Below are 26,006 nucleotides of genomic sequence, written 5' to 3'. Positions count from 1 at the left end.
GCAATAACGCTATGTATAGGACTCCGAAGAGACAAGACATGGAGTTAGAGACTCATGGACTATTTATTGTATTTAGAACTAATTAGAAGTGATTGTGTTTAGTGCACAGCCCTGACAAGTTATCAATTATCGTACAACCTATGACTCTAACTCGTATCGAATCATTACATATTTGATTGGCAACGGCAAGAACAGCCCTAAAAGCCCCGATTTAGTGGGCATGGTCGGTCAAGTATGTATTGGAGTAATTCCTAATGTTTATTTGTTCGAGACGATTCCTCTTTCTTCACGTTATCACATCCCTGTCAGATACTCGTGGGAAGCCTTCGGAAACATTGCCAGGAATATTCTTGGGTACAACTACAACTTGATCGCCCTGCCGAAGACTTGCAGACTGGCGCAAAATATACCTAATGTACATTTTCCTAAGTCAGCCACGTCAGCTTGCAGTGACCTAGAGGACAATATAGATCATTGGCATGCATTTCAGCAAGCCCGGTCCGTAAACAAGCGTCCAATCAAGTCGCAATGTTATTGTATGGCATGTATAAGCGAAACATGCGTTTGTAGACATTCCAGACATAACGTGTAACTTGAAGCTGCATGGCCAAACCGACACCGAGCCACCAAGTCCAATGAAGAGACATCAACCTCGATGCAGCCAGCCACGTCCCGAGATCATTACTTAAGATAGCTAGTCTACAGAATAACGTACCGCTTCTTCAGCTTCTATGGCCGAAGGAAATTCCTGGTTCTGCCAAATGTGGCATATCAATACGCAGCGCCACGGCGAGACCCACGTTTGGCAGGTATATCGACGAATCAGTCGTATTATCCGAGTTTGTTCTTGTATGCCAGATAGCGATTCATCTGCAGACGAACATCATTAGTAAAAAAGAAATAAACTAGATAAGAAGATAGAGGACAGTCTTCCTCTTCCATATGTTCTTTTGAACTCAAGACAATATCAACCGCAAACTTCTCAATGGCTTCTAACCCACTGAGGCAACCCCAACCACAGCGACAACATCTGCAAAACTTCAAGGTTCGAGCAGCCTGCGAACCTTGTCACCGGAGGAAGATAAAATGCCAGCCTCCAGTAGACGGAGGCGCCTGTCAAGCATGCGAAACAAATGGCCGCAAATGCTTGTTTGCCCCTCGTGCAAAAGCAGGTCGGCCACGGATATCGCGAAACAATGACCCCGAGCCGAGTGCCTACCAGCGAACTATTCCCGACGAGCAAGATGACTTGCATGATATGCTGAATTCAGACGGAATGACCGGTATTGCACTGCCTCCAAGTCTTGATTGGACTGATATGAGCAACATTGAGGTTACCAATTTTTTCAACGAGGACTACAGCCCGCTGTCACTCGATCATCTAGATAGTCGTTCTGAACAATTGGCAGCGAACTGTAATAACACAAAACAAGGGAAGTCCGTCATAGGGGTTTCCGGAACAGTTACAAGCAGCGATGGGTCCGTCGATTCTCAACCTCGATCTTTATCATCGGAGCGACCACCTGCTCACGATGAATTCACCACCTTACTCCATGTGTGCACAGAATTGCAAAGCATGCACCTCAATATCACGGCGTCTGGAGTGCCGCTTAGGAACCAGCTGCAGCTGATGTTGCAAAAGCTTGATACAGCTGGCGATGTGATGATAGATATGATCGGACAAATTCAAATCCCATCTCACGTCTGTGCATCACTTCCAAGGACTATAACCGCACTGTCAACTCTCATAGTAACAACTCTGCTCCGACTGCTCGAAGTCTGTGACTTGCTTAGTCAAAGCACTATACCGAAAATCCAGACGCTGAGCCAAGTCCGGCTTCTCAAACGCATAGATTTCAACATTGCCCAAGTCCGAACAGCGGTCAAGCAGTTGGAAGCCGTTCAACCACTGCTAGCAAGTGTCACGAGAGATATCCTAGTGAGGTCTTCTCTCCTTCGTCAAGAAATACAATCTGCAACAGATGAGTTGCCGATTGAGCTGGGTGGCATATTATGAGTCGACATGATCTCAAGGTTTCGGCTGGCCTTTCTCCTCTTCTCTAGATGATGATAGAGTTAGTTGCTAGATTAAAGGACGTCAAGGATATTCTCAAGCCTTAGAGTCTTTATCATTGCTGCTTACCTTAAGCAATTGTATACCAATAGTAACTTGTGTATATAAAAGACCATGAGATATGTCAAGTACTTCAACAACAGTACATCACATCGTTACGATCTTCAGAATGAAATTCTACTTTTTTCACTACCTTTCTTCTACTTTTAAGCTCCTTTCCCCCCCGCACACATCTTTTGATCTCTTTACAGATCTCCTCGTATGATCTGCGCATACATGGCCGGGATTAAGACGGGCACTAATTGTCTCAATACAACAAAGAAAACCTGTCACAACAGATACTAGGAGAACCATCCGGGGGTGTAACAGGGCAAAATGCCACTGTCACTTCCGTCGGCCGTAACTATCAGGTCCCCCGCTTCTTTAATTGCTACGTCTAATGTGGGCCTCCTAGATTTTTCTTTCGCGCGTAAGGAAATATGGTAGATACACCGGTGACGCTGCATGTCTATAATCTGGCGTAGAAATCCCTTCGGTGGTATGTTACAGGAGTGTGTTTACTTGAAGCGGCATGGATGCAGAATAACCCTAACTGATTACCTTCGGGGGAGAATTCCTCCGAAGAGATCACCCACAGGAAGCCAAACCAAAGACTGTCCTATTCTTACGTACGAGCATATAGCTTTTTTGTAACAATGTGAGTCACCGGTATGCTTTGAAAATGGCCTTGTCGAGGAAAAAGCCCGGTAGCAGGCCGTGTTTCGGCCTTTATCGCACAATGAAGATTGTTCTTCTTGGTCTACCTATCTCCCATACCAAGAAAGAATCGGGGTGACTGCATAATACCTATTGTGCAGATTGATCCCAAAATCTTGCTATAGCCGCGGGACAAGTTAAAAGAACCAATCAACTTCCTCCATGTCTCAAGAGAGTGCTGAAGGCACGCCTGCAGATGTCTCCAGGGGATCCAATGCCAAAGACACATCGCATGATGGGCCAATGTTCGATCAGATTCCTGGCCTGCAGTCCTGGCGTCGAACCCTTATCTTCATCGGCCTCTGCTTCGGTCTCTTTCTCGCTCTGATGGATACCTCGATCATGGCTACGGCTGTTTACACCATCTCGCTCGAATTCAACTCGCTTGCCAGCACATTCTGGGCCGTTATCGCCTATCAGCTTGCTTACTTGGGCTTTGCGACCATTTTTGCGCGGCTTAGCGATTTCATCGGACGTCGAGGGGCTGTGATACTTGCATTCGTCCTTTTCGTTGGTTTCTCGCTGGGCGGAGGGTGGTCTCAGAATATCAACCAGCTGATCGTGTTTCGCACATTTCAGGGAATTGGTGGCGCAGGATTATATGCACTGGCACTTATCATTCTCATTGAGGTCAGTACCGCCAGGCTTATTACCTTGACTTCGACGTTCATTGGCGGGACAATTGCTATCGCGGGTGTGTTGGGCCCTATTGTGGGAGGTCTCTGTACGCAATATGCCTCATGGCGCTGGATCTTTTGGCTTAATGGACCTTGTGGTGTTGTAGCTGCTACTCTGTTCATCGCGGGATGGCCGAATAAAACGACATGCAACGATGCATCCAGGCCTTGGGCGGACTTCGACATTATCGGGGCCTTCCTCTTGCTGGCTGCCTCGGTACTCGTGGTCTTTGGCATTAAAGAAGGCGGATCCGGATCTTATATCCTGGTCGAGTGTTGTTGTGGTTGCCACTATTGTTGTCGGCGTCATTTGCTGGATCTTTCTGTTTGCGTGGGAATACTACATCTACCAACAGCAGCTTGAAGGGAAGTGGACAAACGTCGCATCTATGTTCCCATTTGAACTCGTTATGCACCAACCTATGTTCGCAGGTATTATCTCTACTATGCTTACTGGATTTACGTTCTTTCTCGTCATCATCTCGCTGCCTCTCCGCTTTCAGATTGTCAACCTCAAATCCCCTTCTGCTGCAGGAGTCCACTTACTTCCTCTTCTCTGCTCTTGTGGATTTGGCTCTTTCTTGGGAGGCGCCATCTCCAGCAAAAAGAACCTGACCTTCTACACGTTTATAAGCGCGAGCTGTCTGATAATGATTGGTGCTGGTCTACTTTCTACTCTCGGATCGGGCATCTCAATCGAGGGCAAATGCTATGGATTCCAAGTCATTCTTGGGCTAGGCGTTGGATTGACATTTTCTAGCATATCCCTTATGACGTCCGTTGAGACTCAACTCAATACACATTCCGTAACTCAAGGAATTGTTGCCCAGGTTCGTGTCTTTGGCGGATCAATTGGTGTAGCAGCCAGTAATGCTATGTTTGCAGCTACCTCTACCACAGACCTAAAGGGGATTTTGACCCCAGCACAAATCTCGGATTTGCAGACAGATACTGGGGTATTATCCATTCTAAACGAGGCTGAAAGAGAGGCGGTCCGGGTTACGTATAATAAAGCGTTCGATAGTAGCATGAGGATATGCCTTTATTTTGCAGCGGCCAGTTTGGTAGTCAATATTTTCATTTGGCAGAAGAACCCACCGGGACTTCGCCAGAAGAGCCAACTGGTGGACGAGGAAAAGTGATGGAATTAAGACAGAGGAATGATTGCATATAGATATTTTCTTTGTTATATGTATGATATGGAAGAGCTAGACATTGACGTGGATGCCACCTCTTAAAATCATCCATACTATATTTCCTTTGCTAGCTACCTATTCAAGATCTGAGGCAAAATTATCACTATTCGCCTAGACTAATATCTCGGTGCATAAGATAAAAACGCCGAAAGGTGCCGAAAAAAAAAAGGCCCGTCTAATCTCCATCAAATTGCTTCTCCGTAGCTGAGCCCAACCAGGCGATATCTGAATTCTAGACGTGTCTGTCTGTCTGTCTGTCAGCATTAAAATGTCCTCCGAAGAAGCCGAGACGTATATTCTTTAATTCTCGCGCATTTGCTTTCACTGAGATGTAAATGCTACTAAAATCTCAACGGACTCTGCCCAGAGATCAATAAACACACAAAATAAAAAAAAAAATAGTTATGGAAAACAGCACCCAAAAATACACCTCAACATGCCACTGCAAATCAACCATTCTCCACGTTACTCTTCCATCTCTAACATCCGACTCCGACCCTGTGGTTTCCTGCAACTGCACCATTTGCACCAAGCACGCTCTGGCCGTTCAATACTGCCGGCGAAAAGAAATCTATTTCGAAGCAGGCGAAGCCGAATTAAGAAACTATTTCTGTGGGAGCCGTACTAGGGTTATGCGATTCTGCGGAACCTGCGGCGTTGTCATGCTATTTGATGCGCATGGAGGAGGGGATAAGAAGGAAGCGGAGACCGTGGTTGCTATTAATGTGAGTTTTCTCTCAAAAAGCTAAGTATTAATACAGCATGTTTCTGCATCTAAAGTGCCTGACGGGACAATTTTTTTTTTCAGGTTTGTGCGATTGATGGGTATAACCCTGACGAGGTTGTGTTTCGTCCATTTGATGGGCTTTCAGTGTCTATAAAAGAGTGACTTTGTGACATTTGAGATTAATAGAAAGTAAAGAAGACTTTTCTCGGGATTAGTTCACAAAAAACTATATGGGGCGGAGGGATTATATCAAATCAGAGGAAATTCAAGCCCTGAGACCTGTATGGCAAGTTAAAACAGCCTACTCCGCTACGGCTCAATCAAGAAATTGAACATTGATTTTTCGGGCTCTTTGAATCGTTGAACATGTGGTATCGATTCTGAACTCAGCTTTCTTTCCCCTTGTAAAAAGTTTCCTACCGAGCTACACCGTATTTCAGGAGTCCTAAGGCGGAAAGCGCAGAGGTAGATGGTGCTGTTATTCGACCTAAAAGCATTCCTTAATGGGAAGAGGGTAACTAATATTATTGTTTTCAGTTACTTAGAAGTCTAGAATCCGCACTAAAGAGTGAAGGATTGTACAACAAGTGCCTTATTGATCTTGTGAGCAGCATAGGGAAAAGGAAAAGCTAGTTTTTAATCTAAATACTGAGATAATGAACATCTAAGCGTATACGTATCAATTTCTCTACCTTTTCCATCCAAGGACTTGCGTTCTTTCCCACTCCCCACGAGTTCTTGAATTGTCTCTCGCGGTGACTGCAACTTCGGTTTCCTTCAAGATGTGCTGTTGACTGTCCCCGTCTCCGTCTCTGTTCCTCCGCTGCTGGAAGGCTTCCATATGAACATCTGAATCCAGAAGTTGGTTTCTACGTCTCGATTGCTTGGTTGAACCGGTGCCCGCACCACCATTGCCGCTGGATAGACCGTTCTGGCTACGACCAAGGCAGGATAGCGAGAGCAGAGGACGCAAGGCGGGCAACGAGCCGGCAAATATACCAATCCCTTCTTCAATAACGGACCACAGACCGATTTTTCCAGTGCTGAACATGAACTCTGAAGGGTCACTATAAAGACTTAGGTAGCGGAGACGGACAATCGTTGCGCAGCTCGCACTGGATGGCGTTAGTTCCCTTCCTGGATAGAAGAAGAACAAGGAAGGAAATGCATATTGACTTACAACGCGGCTAGACCAAGAATTATAATAAGCATGAACTTGACCCTCTTCCTCATCTGCAGATTCCACAACAGAATCCCAGGGATGATCGCCAATGACCAGTCGGTCATGATTTCAATGGCCGAGAAGAAGAAGCTGACATCGCTGTTGAGCTTGTTATCGCACGTTCCGGTAGTTGTCTGGCCCCATAGTGTGGTGATGGGATGGCAGATATTTGCGACTCCGATGATGAATACTATAGCTGATACGCCTGTGGCGATCATGATGGCCCAGATGGTATATTTGATCGGACGACGTGAGTCGTCGATTCGCAGCAGCGTCACTGCAATGCTGGACTTGATTAGTACAGCCCCGGACGCGTAGAAGAACTCTGCAATGAAAAACAGCTTTATTTCCGTCATGTTATCACCTGTGTTCCGTGCTATCGGAGAGGAAGACTACGTACCTTCGTTCCTTGCATGATATCATGGGTGCTGAGCACCTTGGACAACTGGCCGGAGCCGAGAAAGCAGCAAACAATACACAAGCTTGCTGTCACGCTAAAGAGAAGCTGCAATAGTAGTACGTACGGTTAGCCCAACAACGGCCAAAACCGGGGTTGCACTTACAAGTCCGAGAAACATCAGCAGGTCGTCCCAACCCAATGTTTTCCTCCATATCCGCACTCCCACCCGGGGAACGAATGCGAGATAGCTGATGACCAGCATCAATATCGATGTCCAAAAGAGCGGGACTCCGTCTCCCGCGGGCTGCACCATTGTGGCAGCAAACTGGGCTGCTGTGACAGTCACAACAATGGGGGAGGTATTCAACAGATGGGTGTTCGCTCTTCATCCTCTCTCTACCTTCGACTTGGTTCCGGAACCCAGGACTAGAGGATAGTTATAGTCAGTGCTAGTCTGATCCCGAAGAAATGATCCTGGTCTGGACAAGCCAAGCTTATTTTTGACGTATGCACGCTCAAGCGCACCGGCTCGTTTCTAAAGTCTGGCGTGTGTCCGTTTTAACTTTTAGCACGACTGAAAAAAGGCGTAGGACGTAACGTCTATGCTTGAACGAGCAACGATCAACAGCGTTACGGCATCGCAATAGGCAGGAGGAAGATTTTTTTCATGCTTCTGGGCCAGGAGGTCTAAGTTCCAACGGTCAGAAGTAATTTCGGAAGAGGAACTTGGGACAGCGGCTGGACCCATTGCCGTAAAATAGTTGGCTATATTGTGCATACTATGGAGACTAGTCAATCATCTTAATTCTGACTTCTCGCGAGGGATTGTCTACGCCAATGGTGCCTGGTGCGCATTGAATGAGTGTATCCGCTCTGAAAGGGAGTTGATATAAACGGAATATTGAACCCAGTACCTAGTTGATGCCCTGACCTGGGACAAAAAAAGCGTCCTTCTTCTTTTTGACTAAAACGTGCCTCTAACTTCGGACCCATAGGTGGCATTGGCTATGGAGCATCTAGCTGTCTTAGGCTTGGGGTCTCTAGCCGAGCTCTTTAGTGGCTATATAATATATATTTATATAGACTTATATTAGTAGAATACTATGTAGATATAATACGGTGCATTACGTGGCGTAAATCCCCTTTCTTTTTCCATCCTCCAGGTTTCCCACGGGTAAACTTCCAATTGACTAGATTAGCCATGACTGAATTCTTCATCGCGGACGAGGATTTGACAGGCCTCAAGGACAAGGTCGTCATTCTGACTGGTATGAGTGTTACACTTCTCGCCCTCCGCAAATCCTCCCTCGCCTTCATCCTTGTTCTTAACTGACCCACTGGGCTATAATATCACAGGTGGCTCGTCCGGCATAGGCCTGGCAACCGCCAACTTGCTGCTCTCTTTAGGAGCAAAGGTCATCAGCGGCGATATCAACGCCCCCACGGAAGAAGGCGCTGGTCTCCAATTCGTAAAGACCAATGTCACCAATTGGGCGGACCTCGTCGACTTGTTCAAGAAGGCCAAGGAACAACATGGCCGAATCGACTACGTCTTTGCGAACGCCGGCATTGGCCCTCGCGCCGACTACTTGAATCTCCAGGCCGATGAGAACGGCGACCCGAAGGAACCGACGAGTGAAGTCTTGGATGTCAATCTCAAGAGCGTGGTAAATACCGCGACACTCGCTGTGCATTACCTCAAGCAGCAGCCTGAAGGTGGTGCCATTGTGCTTATGGGCTCTAGCACAGGCCTGCAACCCGTTCGAGCTCCTGACTACTGTGAGTGAATGCCCTTTTCACTGATAACTTCCAAAAAGTTAACATGTGATGTGCGCACAGCTACGGCCAAGCATGGCGTCCTAGGCTGGGCCAGAGGACTTGCGCTCCTCGTCGACGCCGCAAAGCTACCCATTCGCGTCAACACGCTCATGCCCTCGTGGACCAGCACAAACGTTCTCCCGGATTTGGGTGGCATGATGCGAGCAGTTTCGCTCGAGTCGCAGCCAAGTTTGGTTGTTGCTCGTGTGGCCGCGTATCTAATGACCGACACCTCTAGAAATGGAGACGTGATCTACGTCTCTGATGGGAAGTATAAGGAAATCGAGAAGTCCGTTCTCTGGCCTGCGTACGAGAAGCATATCAAGGGAGACGGACTCAGCGATGATGAGGTGCTTGTGCGTCTTCTCTCACTTGCTGGACAATGATATGTAGCCTTTTACATGCGGTCGTAGTCCTTTTATCAGTACGAGTTTCAAGGGGTTGGCGTATCATAGTTCATTATAGCTCCGTTACAATACAGTAGCAAAAGTGCTCTTGTTCAGATTTCTTTTCGAGGGTTCGCAAGTCACCATGGCTCAAGCTCCTGCAACACGTCGCGCGTTTCGATAGATGGACAGTATGCTGTTTTTGACACTTTATTGAACAACATAGGATTCAAGACGAGGGAGTAAATGGGCATTGAAATATCTAAAACAATATATCCTAGATAACAATCAATTGACTCTTTGACTTCTTTGCTTGTTTCTCTTTTTCACCCTGCCAATAGTGTCTAAGCCTCCAAACGCAACTTCTCCAAATCACGGATCTGCTGTTCAATCAGCGCTGCTTCATTTTCCGCATCACGAAGCTTCTTTTCCTCTTGCTCTTGGATCTCCGGCTTGACCTTTTCCCGCCACCCGGTAGCACTGATTGTCTTTTGTGTCCTCGAGACAAAATCAAGTGTCCGTTGCAGATTGGCCTTGGCCTTCTCTTCCTGCTCAAGTGCTGTCTGCTTCGAGACCTTGAGGTAGACGGCGGCATCGGCACCGACGGGGCCAACGACACATCCGGCGGGACGGGTTTCGTTGTCTGGACCCTGAACAGAGAGTTCGCCAGCGTACTTGCCACCCAGAGACTTGATGGCGACTACTTCGTCGGAAATGGTCTTGTAGCTGGTCTCATTGTAGGTAGCTAGGATGAGATCGCTCTTCTCCTTAACGTCATATTGAGCGAGAATGGAACGGATGGCCTTGGAAGTGTCGAGGACAAGTTCGTAGGCCTTTTCGGCTGCCTCGTCGTCAAATGAAGCGTTGTATTCGGGGAAACGGGCAATCATTATCGACTCGGTTTTGTCTCCCTCGCGGCGTGGAAGTCGTTGCCAGAGGTCTTCTGTGAGATAAGGCATGATGGGGTGAATGAGGAGAAGAGCTCCCTCGAGAGCAGTGTATAGGGTTTGTTTGGCTGACTCCTGCACTTCGGCAGGGGTATCCTCCTGCAGCAATGACTTGGAGTTCTCGATAAAGACATCGCACAGTTGGGAGTAGATATACTGGTAGGCAGTCAACGCCGAAGTCGAGAACTCGCGTGTCTCAATGGCATTGTTGATTTCTTTGGTGGCTTTGTTGAACTTTTGCAAAATCCAACGTTCGGAGAGAGACTCGCGTCCAGTCTTGGTAGGCTTCGCTGCTGGTTTGAAATCGGAGCCCAGTTTACCAAGCACGAACTTGGTGGCTTGATAAATTTTGTTGCTACAACAAAAATTGCTTTAGTAAATGATAGAGAGCCAATAGATAAAGAGTGGACAATTTTCACTTACCAGAAACGACGGTATCCGAAGATCACGTTGACATCAAAAGCAATGTCACCACCACCAGTTGTGTATGAAACGAGTGCCATGCGTAGAGCATCAGCACCACACTCTGGGATTCCCTTGGGGAACGCCTTCTTCTGGTACTTGGTCGCTACTCCAATTTCCTTCTCAGCAAGATTACCCTGCTTCAACTTATCGTGAAGAGCATCAAGAGTAATGCCTTTCTGAACATCGAGAGGATCAATGACATTTCCCAGTGACTTGCTCATCTTACGGCCTTCGCTGTCTCGGATCAAAGAGTGGCAGTACACCTCCTTGAAGGGAATCTTTCCTGTCAGCTTGAGACTGAGCATGATCATCCTCCTGCAGTAGAGAGTTAGCTTTGTCCTTCCAGAGTTGTGAAAATGTACAAGCCGAATACATACGCTACCCAGAAGAAAAGAATATCCCAACCGGTTTCAAGTATATTTGTAGGGAAAAGCTTTTTGAAATCGTGGCTCTCAGTGTTTGGCCAGCCCAGTGTTGCAAATGGCCATAGTCCTGATGAAAACCACGTATCCAGAACGTCTTCATCTCGCTTGAGGGTGAACTTCTGTCCTGGGAACTTGGCGGCAGCCTTGGCATGGGCTTCCTCTTCTGTACGGCCGCTTACCCAGAGGTTACTGTCACTGTCATCTGCTTCAGCCTGTCCTTCAACCTGGATAAGGTATACTGGTGCTTGGTGGCCCCTATGTCTCAAAGTTAATCACAAACAACCCTCTTCGCATATAATCAGAGATTATAGACATACCACCACAGTTGACGGGAAATACACCAATCCTGGATGTTCCTCATCCAATGGAAGAAATTTTTCTCTGCCGAAGCAGGGCTAATAGTGATTTCTTTCCTTTCGACAGCATCTATGGCTGCTTGCGCCATCTCATCCATCTTCATCCACCATTGTGGCTTGAGGACAGGCTCGATGATATCTTTACTCTTCTCGCAGCGTGGAATAACCATAGGGTTGTGCTCCCACTTCACGTAGAGACCGGCTTCCTTTAGTTTATCAATCACAGCGTATCTCACGTCGAATCGCTTCATGCCTGAAAAGGGGCCGCAGTTATCTTTGAGCGTACCATTGTCGTTCAACTGTTGTACCAATTAGAATCAAGCAGAAGGGGAACTGTTTTGAATTCTTACAATTGAAACGAACTCGAGACCATGTTGTTTGCCACGAGCATAATCGTTAAAGTCGTGTGCGGGGGTCAGCTTGACAGCACCAGTTCCAAATTCCATGGAAACAGACGAATCGGCAACAATTGGAAGAAGGCGTTCGACGAACGGATGCTTTGCTTTCTTGCCGATCAAGTGCTGATACCTCTTGTCTGCATATGAAACCGGCATTAGCAAAGATATGGGAAAGAAAGATCGCATAGGGTAAAGACTGCTTACCGTCAGGGTGTACGGCAATACCGGTATCACCAAGCATTGTCTCTGGACGAGTGGTGGCTATCTCGATGCGTTCTCCCGAGCCCTCCACTTCGTAGCAGAAATGTGTAATGACACCAAACTCAACCTTCTTGTCGTCTAATAGCATGTTAGCTTGGCACAATGGCCTCTCACACGTAATGAAAGCACTCACAGCCAGGGACATCAAGCAATGTTCGACCTTGGATTTCTTGGTTGTTCACTTCCAAGTTGGACAAGGATGTGTTCAAGGCGCAGCACCAATTCACGAGTCGATTGGCACGGTAAATGGTACCCTCCTCATGAAGACGACAGAAAGTCTCCGCGACAGCTTCCGAGAAGTTTGGGTTCATGGTATAGGCTTCGCGGGACCAGTCAAGAGACGCGGCCATTGCTTTTAGCGAAGTGAGAATTGATCCTTGATATTTATCTTTCCATTCCATTGTTAAGTTCGTAAATGCTGGTCGTCCAAGGTCGTGGCGCGTTTGTTTCTTCTCCTTCCATAACATTTTCTCAACTACACTCTGAGTCGAAATGCCTGCATGGTCCGTGCCTGGTACCCAGATAGTTGTCTTCCCTTTCATTCGGTAATAGCGGGTCATTGTGTCTTGAAGAGCCTTGAGGGAGATATACATTTAGTACCTTTACCAGCAACTGACGAGAGATCCGTTCACAACTTACCACCATCAGAGCATGGCCCATGTGAAGCGAACCGGTGACGTTAGGAGGAGGGCAAGCCATTGAAAACACGCCTTCGGGCTTAACATTGCCATTTGCGTCAAACTGGGGTTTGAATAATCCTTTCTCTTGCCACCACTCATAGCGACCATTTTCAATAACCTTGGGATCGTATGCATCGGTGGTCTTGTCGACAACTTTTTCTTTTTTCTCGGCCTTTGGTTGCGCGGGTTTCGCAGCGGCAGCCTTCGCCTGCTTCTCCGCAAACTTCTTGGCCTTTTCAGCCTTGCGACGCTCCCTCTCCAGCTCCTTCTCAGTCTTCACCTTGCCCGCAGGAGCAGCAGAGGTGTCTTGACCGGGCTCAGATTGACCGTTTTTGGCGGCTTGCTGAATCTCGGATTGGACATTTTCGGGCACAGCTGGCGGAGCTCCGGTTACAGGGGCAGTCTGCTCACCCACTGAAGAGAGAGAAAAAAACACGAACGTTAGCAACTATCTTGGACCCGTGAAAATATATGTCTGCAGATGAGGGGCAATAGGGCACTCACGAGGGTTCGCAGATCCGGATGTTGTAGCCATGAATGAACGTAGACGAGGAGAAACGACTCTCCAGGGCGCTCGCCGCGCCACAAGACTCCGAATAAGTATTTTGGATGTCGCTGTGGGATATGCGACAAGGACGACGGAGGAGCGTGGAGGAGCTTTTGGCCGGAGGGGAAGCCCTTTTTTTTCTATTTCGGCGAGTGAGTCAGGCTGATTTAGTGACTGCGGGGCCAATCGCAGGCTGGCGGGATTGTGGAGACCAGCGAACCACACAAGATGCTTCATCCATGATGCATCGGATGCTTCGTTGGGGCTACTTACGGCTCAAGCTCTGCAGCGAAGGTTTTGGATAGTTGGTTGTTCGTCCGGTGGAAGTGAGACGCTCTGGCGATGGATGGACGTCAGGTGCCATCACGTGGCCCCTGCTTCGCTATCGATAAGAAACGCGATCGCCTACGGTCTAGCATAAGATACAGCAGAAGAAGAAAAGAACTGAATTCGTAGCTATAGTATTAGCCTTTATGCAAAAAGCATGTATTCGCCAAAAAATGCGAATAGAAAAAGTAGGCCCTTTCAGATACGTTGCACTGATCCATAAACATGAACAAAGTCGACGTGATACATCAAATGTCCTCGGCGCCAAATCATGAGCAGGACCAAAACGCCTCAACCACGCTTTCATATATGTAACGTAACGTAACGTTCCGGGGAACTGAAGCAATCAAGAGGAGTATATTGGCTCTGTATAAATTGTGTGGAGGTCTGGGTATAGTGAGGGATGCTTGCTGTGGGCAGACGCCGGAGGAAAATGAAAATATACTCGATTGTGTGATTGTCAACTCTTCATGCGACGGCCGTGTGACACCTGGCATCTGGCCATTGTATAGTGCATGTTGTAAGTGCTCCGTCGCCAAGCCAATGATATAAAGAGGAGAGGAGAGTCGAGTCACAAATTTAACAACAGTTTGCGAACGCCGGTATTCGAGGTATGTCCCAGTGTATAGACTGCCATAATTGTCTGAGCTAATACGGCTGGTGCGTTGAGCATCTAGGAATGCGGGGCACTAGCATTGTTCTGTCCTGCTTGAGCTGCCCGAACTGGTGCGAAGTATGGGTGAGCCATTGCTTCTTGTGCCGTGAGACGTTCCTATCACCAGATTAGTTAAAGCTCGTCAGGAATAGGTCAGCAGGTAAAAGCATGATATCTGGGGACATACCGCGTGGTCGTATTTGAGTAATTTATCCAGGAAATCAATGGCCTCATTGCTAACAAATCTTTGGTTCTCAGCATTGACAAATGAGTGCCATGGCTTCTTGGGATAACGCGACAGAACATCATCGTATTGAGAGTCTAGTTCAATGTCGTACTTGTCGAGATATTCGAAGAGCTCTTCGGTACCTAGTACTTTGGCGATCTTGACTAGCTGGTCGGAATTGCTTATGCCATGGAAGAAAGGCTCCTTGCGGAAGATCATGGAGGCAAACATCGCTCCCAGGGACCACATATCCAGGGAGTAGTCGTATTCTTGGAAATCAACAAGAAGCTCGGGACCCTTGAAGTAACGCGATGCGACTCGCACGTTGTATTCTGTACCCTTGTGATAGAATTCTGCCAAACCCCAATCGATTAAGCGTAGCTAGAAGGAAATCAGCACGAGAAATCAAAAGTTGGAAATTTAGAGCAAATACGAACCTTGCGTTTCTCGTGGTCAATCATGACATTATGAGGCTTGACATCCCGATGCATGATGCCCTTGCTATGGCAAAAGTCAAGGGCCTTGAGGAGCTCGAAGATATAGTAGCGGACGTCATAGTCAACGAAGCGAGGATAGAGCGTGCGGAAGTCGGTATTATTGATATACTCAAAGACGAGACTTGGGGTTTTGCTTTGATTATCACGGACAACATCGAGAAGCGCGACAACATTCGGTCCACCTGAAAGGTTTTGAAGAATTTTGATTTCACGCTTGATCTTCTTCTTCTTGACTGGCTTCAAAACCTTGATAACGCATTTTTGATAGTTTACCACGTTGATACCTTCGAAGACTTCGGAGTATTTCCCTCGGCCTACAAGTGTTATCCAGTCAGCCCAACTGCTTCCACATTGACAGTACATCTATCCATCAGATGCCGACGGAAACCTGACCCGTCGCAGAGTTCTACTCACCAATCTTGCGAACAACCTCGTAGTTTTCCAACGCGCCCCAGGATATGTTTACGCTATCGTAATCCCAGTAGGCCCGGGGCATATGCGTGTTCACATCGGCGTAAACTCGCGCCATCGTGTGGTGTTGATGAAGAGTGTCCAGCCCACAATTGGGCCTGTTTGATTGAAATGCCGAGAGCGGGGTAGACGAATGGCGATAAACGAGAGACTCGAAAACGCACGGAGCGCAGGATTAGCAAAAGTCAAGAAGCACACTGATCCCACGATCGACAGCTCTGTTACTTGACAAGGCAGCTGGGGGGGATTCACAGCTGCATTGATAGTGTAAATTTGGTCTTCGCTGAAAGGTTCCGGCCGCATGAGAAAGTGGCTCGCTATTCGCAATCTGGAAGCGGCCGCTGTGATTGGCTCGGAAGAAGGCGGTAAGACCTCGAACCAGTCTTATTTTTCATTTTGGATTCTGCCGGGCTGATTGACACGCTGAAACAATTCTTGCTCTCATTCTGTCGGTCTTCATTCGATGAACAACTGTTGATAGCTGATAGGTAGCTAGGTTGGGAGCTGCTGCTAATCAGTGGAACTGCCTGTCAAGATGTTTTACGATCTAAATGTCCCATATGCGGCAGATGATGCGCAATTATCCAATACCTTGAGCTTTCTTGCCGAAGGTGAGTCACTGAGTCACGCATTGCTAAAAGCCCTGAAGAGCAGTAGTGCTGAGAGTTCATACCAGTTGGATACACGACAGTGGCTCTCTCGCAAACCCTCTCCGGAAAATTGCCCCCCAATCTTGCGGCTCCCCAGCCTCCGACAAATGCTCCCGAGTCACTCACGCTTTTGACGCGCCTCAACCTCATTTTATCCGATCCATCGCAGAGCTATCGCATGGCAAATCTGATACCGTTATTTTCAATTATTGCGGTGCGTCCTACGAACGAGAAAAGCTTGTTGAATGCTTGTACGAGTATGGACTGCGACCTCATATCGTTGGATCTTTCCGTCCGTCTTCCATTTCACTTTAAGTTCAAGACCGTCTCGTCTGCCATTTCTCGTGGAGTACGATTTGAAATATGTTATAGCCCTGGGATTACTGGAAGCGGGATGGAAGCCCGCAGAAACCTTATTAGCAATGCGATGAGTCTCATCAGAGCTACAAGAGGCCGCGGCATCATCATATCTAGCGAGGCGAAACGAGCATTGGCCATTCGTGCACCCATGGACGTTGTTAATCTTGCATGTGTTTGGGGCCTACCTCAGGAGCGTGGGAAAGAGGCAGTCTGCGAAGAAGCTCGAAAGGTTGTTGCCCTATCTAGCATAAAGCGAACAAGCTGGCGAGGTGTTATCGATATTGTCAATGGCGGTGAAAGGCCACCTGCAAAGGTCAATGAAAAGGCCCCGAATAAGAAGACGGTACAAAACGTTACTTTACGGGAGAGCAATGCAGAAAGCCTGAAGAGGAAGGCTTCCTTGGAATCGACCCCTGAAGCCGACAAGCCACTGTCCAAACGAGAAATGAAGCGCAGGGCTAAGAAAGCCCGCCTTGAAGCCAATGCCCCGGCATGAATGAACTTGGTATGCATAGTCTAATAGGGCTGCGTATGACCTCCAGCTCAAGGAGTCTTGATTGACCTGGCAGGATGATATTATGCTCCTCGTTATGTCTACGTCTGCAAGTTGGTCGCGATTGTGGGACCTTGATATTGTGACACTATCTTATTTTCTGAAGCTGCGCGATATTCATATTCTATCCACCAAGAGCTATCGTCAACGCGGAGTAAAGTGCAAGAGTATCCATATTTACATTAGCGGCGTTGTCAGAGGCTGTAGTCGCTGAAGCAGTAATGGTCATTGACAATGTTTCGCTTGAAGAAGTCTCTCCCACAGAGTTTGTCGAGACTGCTTGAATGATGGATATTCCAGAATTTGGCGGAGCTTGAGTGGCAATATCAGTGCTGGTCACTTCTGACGCTGACTGGGGTACGCCCGCAGATACTACCGCGGACGCTGTCGTCTGAATTATAAACCCCGAAGGACATGCACAAGTACATTTACAAGCATCTTCGTTATCTTCTGCCGCAGAAGTAACTGCACTTGATATGGAGACTGGAGAAGTGACGAGAGTGGTGGGCGTGAGAGTCGTTGCCGGTGTAACAACAGCGTTGGACCCTTTGACAAGACAAGTCGAAGCCTTGCTGTCTGATGCTGTTGCTAATATGGTCGAGGAAGTGCTAGAGTTCCTAGAGCTCGGAGGAGTAGTTACAGTGCTTGAGGTTGACACGATGATAATAGACATGGCAGCAACAGGGCTGGACGTTGACGTCGCTTGATTTGCGTTTAGCTCGGAGATGACTATTGTCTCAGACCCTTCTGTGACTGTAGCAACTTCTCCTTTGCTAGCCGTTAGAATTACCAACGGCACCAGTCCTTCTGCCTTTTCGATTAGCAATGCCTCTTGATTCAAATCGAAACAATGCCGCCGCCATACCGTCAGAGCCAGATGGAAATAACCCCACTGCTAGAGTTTGTGTTGCCTGTGATGCTGCTGTACTATTTTTGACTTTGCACAGTTAGTTAAGCTTTCGCAATAAAGACAGTTGGTACTCACCGGTCGTGGACGAGATTGTTTCTTGAACGGCTCGTGCTGATGAATTTATCTGTGTATCCTGCCCGCTAGACGTTGGTACTGCTGCCGTTGCCGAATTCAAAGGCACAATTATCCCAACGGTAGCACTACGAGTGGTCAACACTAGCCGAGACAAGCGAATATAGACGGACATACCTCGACCCATTGGTTGAGCCTTGCTGTGCATTGCCATTGAGATGTTCACTGTGACGGCCTCGCCCATGTGCTGCATGAAGTGCCAAGTCGGTCGCTTTGGCTCCGAGTGGTGGATGCTGAAAAGCAACGACAACACCCTTGATTTTCCGTTAGCTTTTGTGGAAATGCCAAGTGAACACAGCACAGTCTTACATTGAATCCTCCTAGGATTGCGAGAAGTATGATGAAATGGACTGGATACATATCAAATGTATCTTCCACCTGGCTTTGCGCGGTGATTGACTAGTACTGTTTTCCTTAGTTTTTTCCCACCGGGGGAATACTTGTGAAAGGAATAGATAGACTTTTTTTCAAGAACTGGATGCTTCTGATGGAATTCGACATTGAGTGGATTATAGGATGGACGAACGGGGGAAGCATTTCAAAGAAGGGAGTAACCAAAGTGACCAGCCAGAATGAAATGGTCTACACCTTCGACTAATTCCGGGAGATGTAATAACTCCTTCAGACCTGTTTCGAATATTGCATGCAATATTTTCGTGATGACTCTTTATCTCTCAATGCACCAGCAGTCTCAGACAATTTTCAGTCTTATAGCGCATTCATGACACCTAGTTCTAGACATGAAATTAAACTTAGGTAATAATCCGACACTGTCATTCAGTCAGGCTCAATAATATCTTCGTCACTGTCTGGGGGACCCTGGTTTCAAAGATGATGAAGCGAAACGCCTGGCGTGTCAGTTGTCAGATAGAGGGGTTCGCAAACTATATGGTGATTCCGGAGTGGAATAAGCATTAAGTCGATGCTATTTATTTACAACATGAAAGCAATATGAATCCATAGGAAAAAACAAATCATCAAATAAATAAATGAAAGAAGTGTAAGCATTCGATAAGTGGAGCTTATCGGCAGATAACATTATCGATAACGCTTATCGCACCTGCCAAGAAAATTCCGAGACTTTTTTCTGCTTCGGAGAATGAACCATTTTTTCAAGCAGCATCACCTTGTACAACACCAGAATCCAACAATGCTTCGAGAAGTGTAAGTCAATGCTTCACTGTCCTTTTACTTGCCAATTTCAAGATTTGTTTGCACATCTATTTTTCAATGAAAGAATTGTGCAGCTATCTGCTTTTCTAAAAAAACCGCGCATGTGAAAAGAAAAGAAAGAGAAAGAAACTAATACTGGGGAAAAAATAATAGAAAACCCAAGAACCCGCGCACAGCGCGGATTCTCAAGAAGAAAGAGCCCCAGCTCATCGAACCCCCCAAGCGCACACTGCTTTTGCACGGCACAAAATGTCCTCAGCCACTCAGCACCGTCCTGAAGACAATCCATGGCTTAACGAACCCCAACTCCGTGCTTTTCCACAAAAAGAACGACAACATCCACCCCTTTGAGAGTGTTGAAAGCATTGAATTCTTGGCGGACAAGAATGAATGTGGTATTGTCGCCTACGGAAGCAACAATAAAAAACGACCCAACTGCGTGACTCTTGCTCGGATTTACAATAAGAAAGTACTAGAGATGTTTGAGTTATTATTGCTCCTACCAGGTGCGGACGAAGAAGCAATTCCAGCACCTAATGCGTTGAAGTTCGAGATTGGCATAGGGATGAAACCCATGATCCTATTTGCGGGTAGCATATGGGAGGATAATACGTCGGGAACATATGCTATGATAAAAAGCGTCTTGTTGGATATGTTCAAGGGAGAGGAGACTGATAAGATTGATGTCGAGGGCTTGCAATTTCTAATGATGGTTGCCGCCGAAGAACCCGCCGAGGCCGGTTTATTGCCTACTATCCATCTACGATGGTATAAGATCCACACGAAGCGAAGCGGACACAAACTCCCGCGTGTCGAGCTGAAGCAGATAGGACCCAAGTTCGACTTCAGAATTGGCCGTGTTCGCGAAGCGGATCCGGATGTCATGAAGGAGGCAATGAAGCAGGGCAAACGACCGAATGAGGAAGCCAAGACGAAGAAGAACATTTCCATGGACTCTATGGGTGACAAGATTGGACGCATACATCTCGGAAAGCAGGATCTGTCGAACTTGCAAACGCGAAAGATGAAGGGTCTTAAGCGGAGGGCTGGTGTGGATTCGGATGACGAACTGGAGGATGATGATGACGACGAAGATGATGAGCCGTCTCAGTACGGATCGGATGTGAGCGAGGAGATTACCTTTATCGACGAGGATGCGCCATCAGATGAGGATATGATGGATGTCGATGGAGGAGAGGGAGCAGACCAAGGGCGCTCTAAAAAGCCGAGGCTGGCATGATTCTTAACTTCTTTTCTTTAGACATGTTACATACCCGTTGTGCGCTACACATAAACGCAAGACTATATAAACGCTAGTTTTTATTAAAATCGTCAGTTATACTTAAGGGACTTGTAGATGTGTACCATGCATGCAGTCAAAAAATGAACAATTGGCAAGGTCACGTGAGCAGTGACGTCGCTCGGAAAGCAGAGTACGTTCTTCCATCACATGCCGAGGCCTGTCGGTTTCCCCAGACGCAGCCCGGACTCCGCCATAGCGATGGCGTTCCCACTATCGGCCTGAGGTATTCAATGCCGTTCTGGAACAGCTCTTTGCAAGAGTCAAGTTCATGATATTGTGAATTCTGACAACTGCAGACTGCACCACTCGAGTTGGTGGTCTACTGCTCATCATACGGCCAAATTCCTAGCAGCCGAGGATGGATTCCATCATGGTAAGTTGTCCGTAATTACTGCATGAGCACAAGCTAACTAAAGTTACTGCTCTCTTTAGGATAAACTGGACGCCATCGCGCTCAATTCCGACTTGAAACCCCTCCTCACACTCCTCAAAGCCGCTCGCAATGGCGCTGTGTATGGCACGAAAGTCCGGTTCCCGCATGCTTTAGTGTAAGCCTCGCAAGGATGCCGGCTCCAACAAACGAAGGATATTGTTAACACAACACATGTGCTTGATGCAGTATGATATTTCTATTTCGGTCAGGAACGTGAGTTTTCCCTTCACGCTCTCGGCCTACTTCGCCATATCGAAGCGCCATGCTGACTTGTATGCTTTCTTCAAAGATTCCGCGAAAAAGTAAAACTCGTCCTCAAAGCAACCCGACAACATGCTTCGAACCTCGCCAGATTCGCCGTTATATACAAGAGCACAATGTTTGCTATGAAATATTTAAATCCCACGGGGCCAAAAGAGGGTCCCTATGACACGTTTTTTGCCGGCCTGCTTGGTGGATACGTTGTCTTTGGCAGAAATCCAGGTAGTGTCAGCCAGCAGGTATTCTCATATCATATTAGCTTTCACTATCTTATGGATTCTGATTTGTTTATCTTAGATTGTGATCTACGTCTTCGCTCGAGTCGTTCTAGCTCTGGCGAGTCTTTCCGTCCAGCCGAACATGCACCCTCTATCCTCCCTCGTCACACCCGAAGCTCGCGCAGTGATACAAGAGAATGCGTGGCCAGCGTTTGCCAGTTTAAGTTGGGCAGCTGTCATGTATGTGTTCAGATGGCATCCGGAGTCAATTGTCAATAGTCTGAGGAGTAGCATGACATACATGTAAGTTTGACGTTTCTTCCGATGACAATCTACCTGAAAGAAAAGCCGTGCTGATAAAGGTATTTTGTATAGTTACGTGGATTGCGACTATTGGACTTCGTTCCATAACTTGTTGATACATAACAAATAATAGAATTCATGGTCTTTTGCGCCAGTTGTTCATCATAATATGGCAAGCAAATAATTACTTGGGACAGGTGTTGAAGGCGTTCATTGTAGCGGACATGCTTGACATCATTGGATGCCTTTATCTAGTGTAAGGCGGAATCCTGAATGGAGTTGGGAATAGCTTCGAAGTACGACGAGCACGTGACCTCGTCTGGCTAGTTAGTTAGTTAGTTTTGATATACCTGCTGTAGCTAGCTACGGTCTAAGGGTGTCACGCGCCTGGATCCACCTTAGCTGTCACTGGCTGTGTCAAGGTACAATACGGTGTTTTAAACCACACAGAGGTTCCTGAGGGTGTTCTAGTTGATAATCAGATATAGACATGATCTAGTAATAAAGATATTCATAATTAAGATAGAAGAAGCGCCTTGAAATATTATAATCCTTTAAGTAGTTTTGCCTTACTAACCCTTTTAGTATATAATCAAGTAACTTAGATTAAAGAACTATAAAGAATAACTAGATATATAACAAATAAGTATATTTATATAGATCTATCTCTCCTATACTTCTCTTACACTCCTAGATATATACACAAGTGTATATCTAATAATTATCCTTCATCCTATATACAATCTTTCTACGCTCCTTAATGTCTTCCTGAGTGTATATAGCCATATATATTCTTATGTAAGCCATAAGTCCATATCCATAGCTAAGTTATCTCCCTGCGTGCTGGTGTGTGGTAATGACTGGTCGTGGCTTTAGCTGCTATAACATAACACCTTCCCTAAATAGTACTAGTCTGAACTAGTGCCATGCAAGTTGGTTTCATAACAAACCCTTATCGCTCCCACAAATGGGCTAGAGCTTCAATTTGCAAAGAAAGATCCCTACCACATTAGCAAGGCTAGCTCTCCTGTGAAACATTCGGGGGCCGAAAGGCCACAAGTTGTTTTAGTTTAGCCGTGCCATCCAGCCCCCCCACCGCGAAGGGTAAGTCTCGAGGCGGTCAGGCTTGTCAGAAAAACCTTTTTCCTCCCATAAAGCTTTTTTCTCCTTATTCTTTTTGATGTTCATCATGCTTTCTGATTTATCCCTTCACCAGTTTTTGTACAACTAACACCCTTCGAGCTCCCTGCTTGCGATGGCTTTAAAAGCCTGTAACCTGAAGTTCCGCACCAGTATATGGAGTCTTTCTGGAAGAGCACAATGAAGCCCCGGAGCTAGAAATGAAATGGCACACTCTCGATCCTTGTTCAGCATAGATGTGCTGTGCCTCATTCTCAGACCTGGTACGTGCGCACAAGCTGCCTGATCCTACCCATTGACATGATTAAAATCCTTTATCGCAATATCCGACTCAAAAGATGAAGATAAAACCTATTCAATTAAGCAGACATATGACCTGTCTTCTCTCCTTGAATCTTGTTCACAGACGCCGTGGAAGGACTTCGCTAACAATTTCCTTCAGATTGCAGTTCCAGGTGTCTATACATCCTCCGCCGATAAGGGGATAAACCCCGAGCGGACGCTCCAAGCAGCTGGTGCGTAGCTACGTCTGCCATGCCCAGGCTTGCTGTTCATGCCCGCTTGCTTGGCTCCACCCAATTGAACGCAAATAGATGACTCAATAAGCCCCATTGGACAACAATCGCGTGCCCCCAGTCTTGCGGTACCCTTAGTCCCCTTCGGCTTCTACAGCCGAGGTCAGATGAAGGTCACTCACTGTGCGCTCCTCCCTCCTTGGCCATCTACGGCCTTCTCTTGGACGTGCGCCAGTATTGCAACAATACTACCCTGCAAGTATTGCCGACTCGAGTAGATCCAGGTGGCTGCACATGTAGATTTGAAGTAGTTCCTCCAAATGAGAATGCAAACCTTTCATTGCATTCGGTTTCTGAATCCCAGATCATGAGCCCTCATAGAGCCGGGAAAGGCTGGTAACTCTATACCTAGTAGTCTAATTACTGTATTAACACAACATCCACTCCATGGTATAAGCTGGTACTATTCTTCTAGGAAGGGAACATGGAAATCTGGGGACATGGATTGTCAAAGTAATACACAAATCAATAAGGTATGTCTACTCTTAAGAAATCTCGTCGAGGCATATCTATGATGATTCCAAGTCTTAGAAGTCTAATATAAAGTAAATATGCACAGAGAAGCTCTGGAATACTCGCGAGTTTGAGATAATACAGAAGGAGTAACAGAAAGATAGAAAGAAAAAAAGATCATAGGAAACCACGAAGAAACCAGGAGAAAAAATAACATCAGAAAATACAACAAGCTTAGACATTATACACTTTCATTGCTAGTAAGGCTTCTCTCCGTTTGCCTGCCCTCGGATGGCCCGTCTTGAGAAAAGTAATCAACATCTAGTAGATACTTGACATTGGACACAACGGCTACTTCAACCTCATTCATCCGGTTGCTGCGGAGGTCTGCGGTGGCATCTGTTCGTTCACCACTAAGAATGGCTTCGTCGTCATCATCAAGGTAGCCCTGGACAGCGAACATCGGATGTTTCTGTCCAAGTTCAACTAGTCGTGCCTGCATCTTATCTTGCCACCCAGTCACAGAGTTCTTTTTCAAAGGAACAGGAAGAGCGCTGTTGATAGCCTTCCAGAAGCGCACTGGATTAAGACCGCCCCAGACAGGATTAGTCAGTGGCTTGTCAAGATCAGTTGCGCTAAGGCTTTCTTCCATAATTGATGTGAGGCTCCCACAACTGGCCATATGGATCCAAGTATCGGCAGATTCTGTGGGATATGAGCTAATGGTGACACTGCCCGCCACAATATGCTAGAGATAGTCGTCTATATTGGCAATACCTTCATGTGAATCACCAATGATAAAACCAGGCTTTATGATGCAGATGCGGTCCCTGGGCACAGTTTGCTGTGACACTGCCTGAAGTAACATATACTCTCAATAAAATTGGAAGTCTTCACAATATCTAAACGATTTGACTGTTTCATTATTTTGCATCCATCGGAGAGGCATATGGATCCAGCTCTCATTTCCTTTACCCCCAAATCGCTCATGCCGCAGGCCTTTGCCTTCTTAGCACCGTGATATCGACCCTGTTACCTCAGCATCTAATGTATATATTCCAAACTCACCTACCGAGGTCGTGTGCCCCTCGGATGGACGAAGGGGCGTTTGAATCATACATCACTCAACTAAAACAGTGCAATTCTCTACTCGTTTAGGAAGCGCTTTTAGTCAGCTTGGACCAACAGCCGTGATAAATAAGCAAACCTTAACAACAAGTCCCCATTCGGCTGTTGGAGTTCTTCCTTTTTCTTTAGACATAGAACGGCTATAGAATTGAGGGGAATTGAAGAGAGTGATGTTATATAGCCCAAGAGTATAACGTCCAAAAAAAAAAGAAGATTGACTACCTATTTAGTTTACAATAATGGGAAAGACGGGAATCACAATATATTCGATATTGGAACAGTAGAAGAACCCTAGTCATTTACTTTCTCAAGCGTCTCTGGATTGTGAGCAACCCTTTTCCCGCGTTGGTCATGGAAGAGGACCTGACGTAGCCAGTCAATAAATGTGTCTTATCTCAGAGTAAACCCAGGTAACCTTACCTTGGGCGGATTTTTGACGTCCTCTTCTTCTGCTTCGGCTTGAGTCATCACTATTTTCTCGACCTGCGAAGGCAAAGTCAGTGTATGAAATGTGAAATGTTTAAAAGATGTTTCTTCTGCAGGTATTACCTCTCCTTCATGCCGGCCCCCGCGTATCTTCGTGTAGACGTGATCACCTCGATGGATCGTGTTGCCATGCTTGTCGCGGATCTCAGCCATGTTGAATTGAATTTAAAAATTGTTTAGAGCGATTTCAGTAGTAGTGACAATGATAATAAAGACAAGGGATCTAGACTCCACAGATATAGGACAGCAAGGATCTAACGTAGTCATCAGTTCGTCATGGGGTTACTAACCCTAAGATTTGCGTGGCTACTTAGGGTTATAGCGTAGGTCAGGAGTACGAGTATTCAATCAAGTAATGATTAGCTTATTGTAGGAATAGCTTGATATACATTGAAAAGACGGGAAAGACATTGAAAT

The 26,006-nt window shown here is 46.6% G+C and overlaps 11 protein-coding genes across 11 annotated transcripts, besides 2 other annotated features; 6 read left to right on the top strand and 5 right to left on the bottom strand.

Moving 5' to 3' along the window:
* Window positions 1-985: 985 nt before the first annotated feature.
* On the top strand, window positions 986-2,017 carry UA08_07741 (hypothetical protein; the record flags this gene model as incomplete). Its single annotated transcript, XM_020262963.1, has 1 exon — window positions 986-2,017. One exon carries the CDS (start codon window positions 986-988, stop codon window positions 2,015-2,017), a length of 1,032 nt encoding a protein of 343 aa, XP_020117037.1.
* Window positions 2,018-2,992: 975 nt separating this feature from the next.
* On the top strand, window positions 2,993-4,649 carry UA08_07740 (hypothetical protein; the record flags this gene model as incomplete). Its single annotated transcript, XM_020262954.1, has 2 exons — window positions 2,993-3,554; window positions 3,673-4,649. 2 exons carry the CDS (start codon window positions 2,993-2,995, stop codon window positions 4,647-4,649), a joined length of 1,539 nt encoding a protein of 512 aa, XP_020117034.1.
* A 1,469-nt stretch (window positions 4,650-6,118) lies between these two features.
* Window positions 6,119-7,365, bottom strand: UA08_07739 (hypothetical protein; the record flags this gene model as incomplete). Its single annotated transcript, XM_020262943.1, has 4 exons — window positions 6,119-6,497; window positions 6,611-6,993; window positions 7,053-7,157; window positions 7,216-7,365. 4 exons carry the CDS (start codon window positions 7,363-7,365, stop codon window positions 6,119-6,121), a joined length of 1,017 nt encoding a protein of 338 aa, XP_020117035.1.
* An 888-nt stretch (window positions 7,366-8,253) lies between these two features.
* On the top strand, window positions 8,254-9,256 carry UA08_07738 (hypothetical protein; the record flags this gene model as incomplete). The annotated part of the gene is made up of 3 exons (XM_020262932.1): window positions 8,254-8,320; window positions 8,409-8,831; window positions 8,892-9,256. 3 exons carry the CDS (start codon window positions 8,254-8,256, stop codon window positions 9,254-9,256), a joined length of 855 nt encoding a protein of 284 aa, XP_020116857.1.
* A 344-nt stretch (window positions 9,257-9,600) lies between these two features.
* UA08_07737 (Valine--tRNA ligase, mitochondrial) lies at window positions 9,601-13,699 on the bottom strand (the record flags this gene model as incomplete). Its single annotated transcript, XM_020262920.1, has 10 exons — window positions 9,601-10,558; window positions 10,627-10,983; window positions 11,046-11,348; window positions 11,411-11,748; window positions 11,800-11,984; window positions 12,052-12,186; window positions 12,242-12,683; window positions 12,748-13,202; window positions 13,293-13,475; window positions 13,609-13,699. The coding sequence occupies 10 exons, from the start codon at window positions 13,697-13,699 to the stop codon at window positions 9,601-9,603; spliced, it is 3,447 nt and encodes a 1,148-aa protein (XP_020116856.1).
* A 636-nt stretch (window positions 13,700-14,335) lies between these two features.
* UA08_07736 (Casein kinase II subunit alpha) lies at window positions 14,336-15,569 on the bottom strand (the record flags this gene model as incomplete). The annotated part of the gene is made up of 4 exons (XM_020262909.1): window positions 14,336-14,434; window positions 14,505-14,924; window positions 14,981-15,354; window positions 15,455-15,569. 4 exons carry the CDS (start codon window positions 15,567-15,569, stop codon window positions 14,336-14,338), a joined length of 1,008 nt encoding a protein of 335 aa, XP_020116859.1.
* Window positions 15,570-16,046: 477 nt separating this feature from the next.
* Window positions 16,047-17,017, top strand: UA08_07735 (hypothetical protein; the record flags this gene model as incomplete). Its single annotated transcript, XM_020262897.1, has 2 exons — window positions 16,047-16,122; window positions 16,203-17,017. The coding sequence occupies 2 exons, from the start codon at window positions 16,047-16,049 to the stop codon at window positions 17,015-17,017; spliced, it is 891 nt and encodes a 296-aa protein (XP_020116858.1).
* A 181-nt stretch (window positions 17,018-17,198) lies between these two features.
* Window positions 17,199-18,476, bottom strand: UA08_07734 (hypothetical protein; the record flags this gene model as incomplete). Its single annotated transcript, XM_020262886.1, has 5 exons — window positions 17,199-17,881; window positions 17,940-18,011; window positions 18,060-18,184; window positions 18,234-18,370; window positions 18,426-18,476. 5 exons carry the CDS (start codon window positions 18,474-18,476, stop codon window positions 17,199-17,201), a joined length of 1,068 nt encoding a protein of 355 aa, XP_020116861.1.
* A 790-nt stretch (window positions 18,477-19,266) lies between these two features.
* Window positions 19,267-20,529, top strand: UA08_07733 (hypothetical protein; the record flags this gene model as incomplete). Its single annotated transcript, XM_020262875.1, has 2 exons — window positions 19,267-19,280; window positions 19,443-20,529. The coding sequence occupies 2 exons, from the start codon at window positions 19,267-19,269 to the stop codon at window positions 20,527-20,529; spliced, it is 1,101 nt and encodes a 366-aa protein (XP_020116860.1).
* A 421-nt stretch (window positions 20,530-20,950) lies between these two features.
* Window positions 20,951-21,811, top strand: UA08_07732 (hypothetical protein; the record flags this gene model as incomplete). The annotated part of the gene is made up of 4 exons (XM_020262865.1): window positions 20,951-20,965; window positions 21,025-21,140; window positions 21,315-21,525; window positions 21,584-21,811. The coding sequence occupies 4 exons, from the start codon at window positions 20,951-20,953 to the stop codon at window positions 21,809-21,811; spliced, it is 570 nt and encodes a 189-aa protein (XP_020116863.1).
* A 251-nt stretch (window positions 21,812-22,062) lies between these two features.
* Window positions 22,063-22,132: a repeat region (Identified by RepeatMasker using a combination of RepBase library and repeat library created with RepeatScout).
* Window positions 22,133-22,184: 52 nt separating this feature from the next.
* Window positions 22,185-22,754: a repeat region (Identified by RepeatMasker using a combination of RepBase library and repeat library created with RepeatScout).
* A 1,462-nt stretch (window positions 22,755-24,216) lies between these two features.
* On the bottom strand, window positions 24,217-25,742 carry UA08_07731 (hypothetical protein; the record flags this gene model as incomplete). Its single annotated transcript, XM_020262854.1, has 5 exons — window positions 24,217-24,723; window positions 24,951-25,004; window positions 25,407-25,466; window positions 25,524-25,586; window positions 25,653-25,742. 5 exons carry the CDS (start codon window positions 25,740-25,742, stop codon window positions 24,217-24,219), a joined length of 774 nt encoding a protein of 257 aa, XP_020116862.1.
* Between the last annotated feature and the right edge of the window lie 264 nt (window positions 25,743-26,006).

The sequence above is a fragment of the Talaromyces atroroseus genome (assembly GCF_001907595.1).
Source record: "Talaromyces atroroseus strain IBT 11181 chromosome Unknown scaffold_12, whole genome shotgun sequence".
Taxonomy (NCBI): Eukaryota; Fungi; Ascomycota; class Eurotiomycetes; order Eurotiales; family Trichocomaceae; genus Talaromyces; species Talaromyces atroroseus.
The sequence above is the reverse complement of the archived record's forward strand: the minus strand, read 5'-3'. Positions and strand labels throughout refer to the sequence as shown.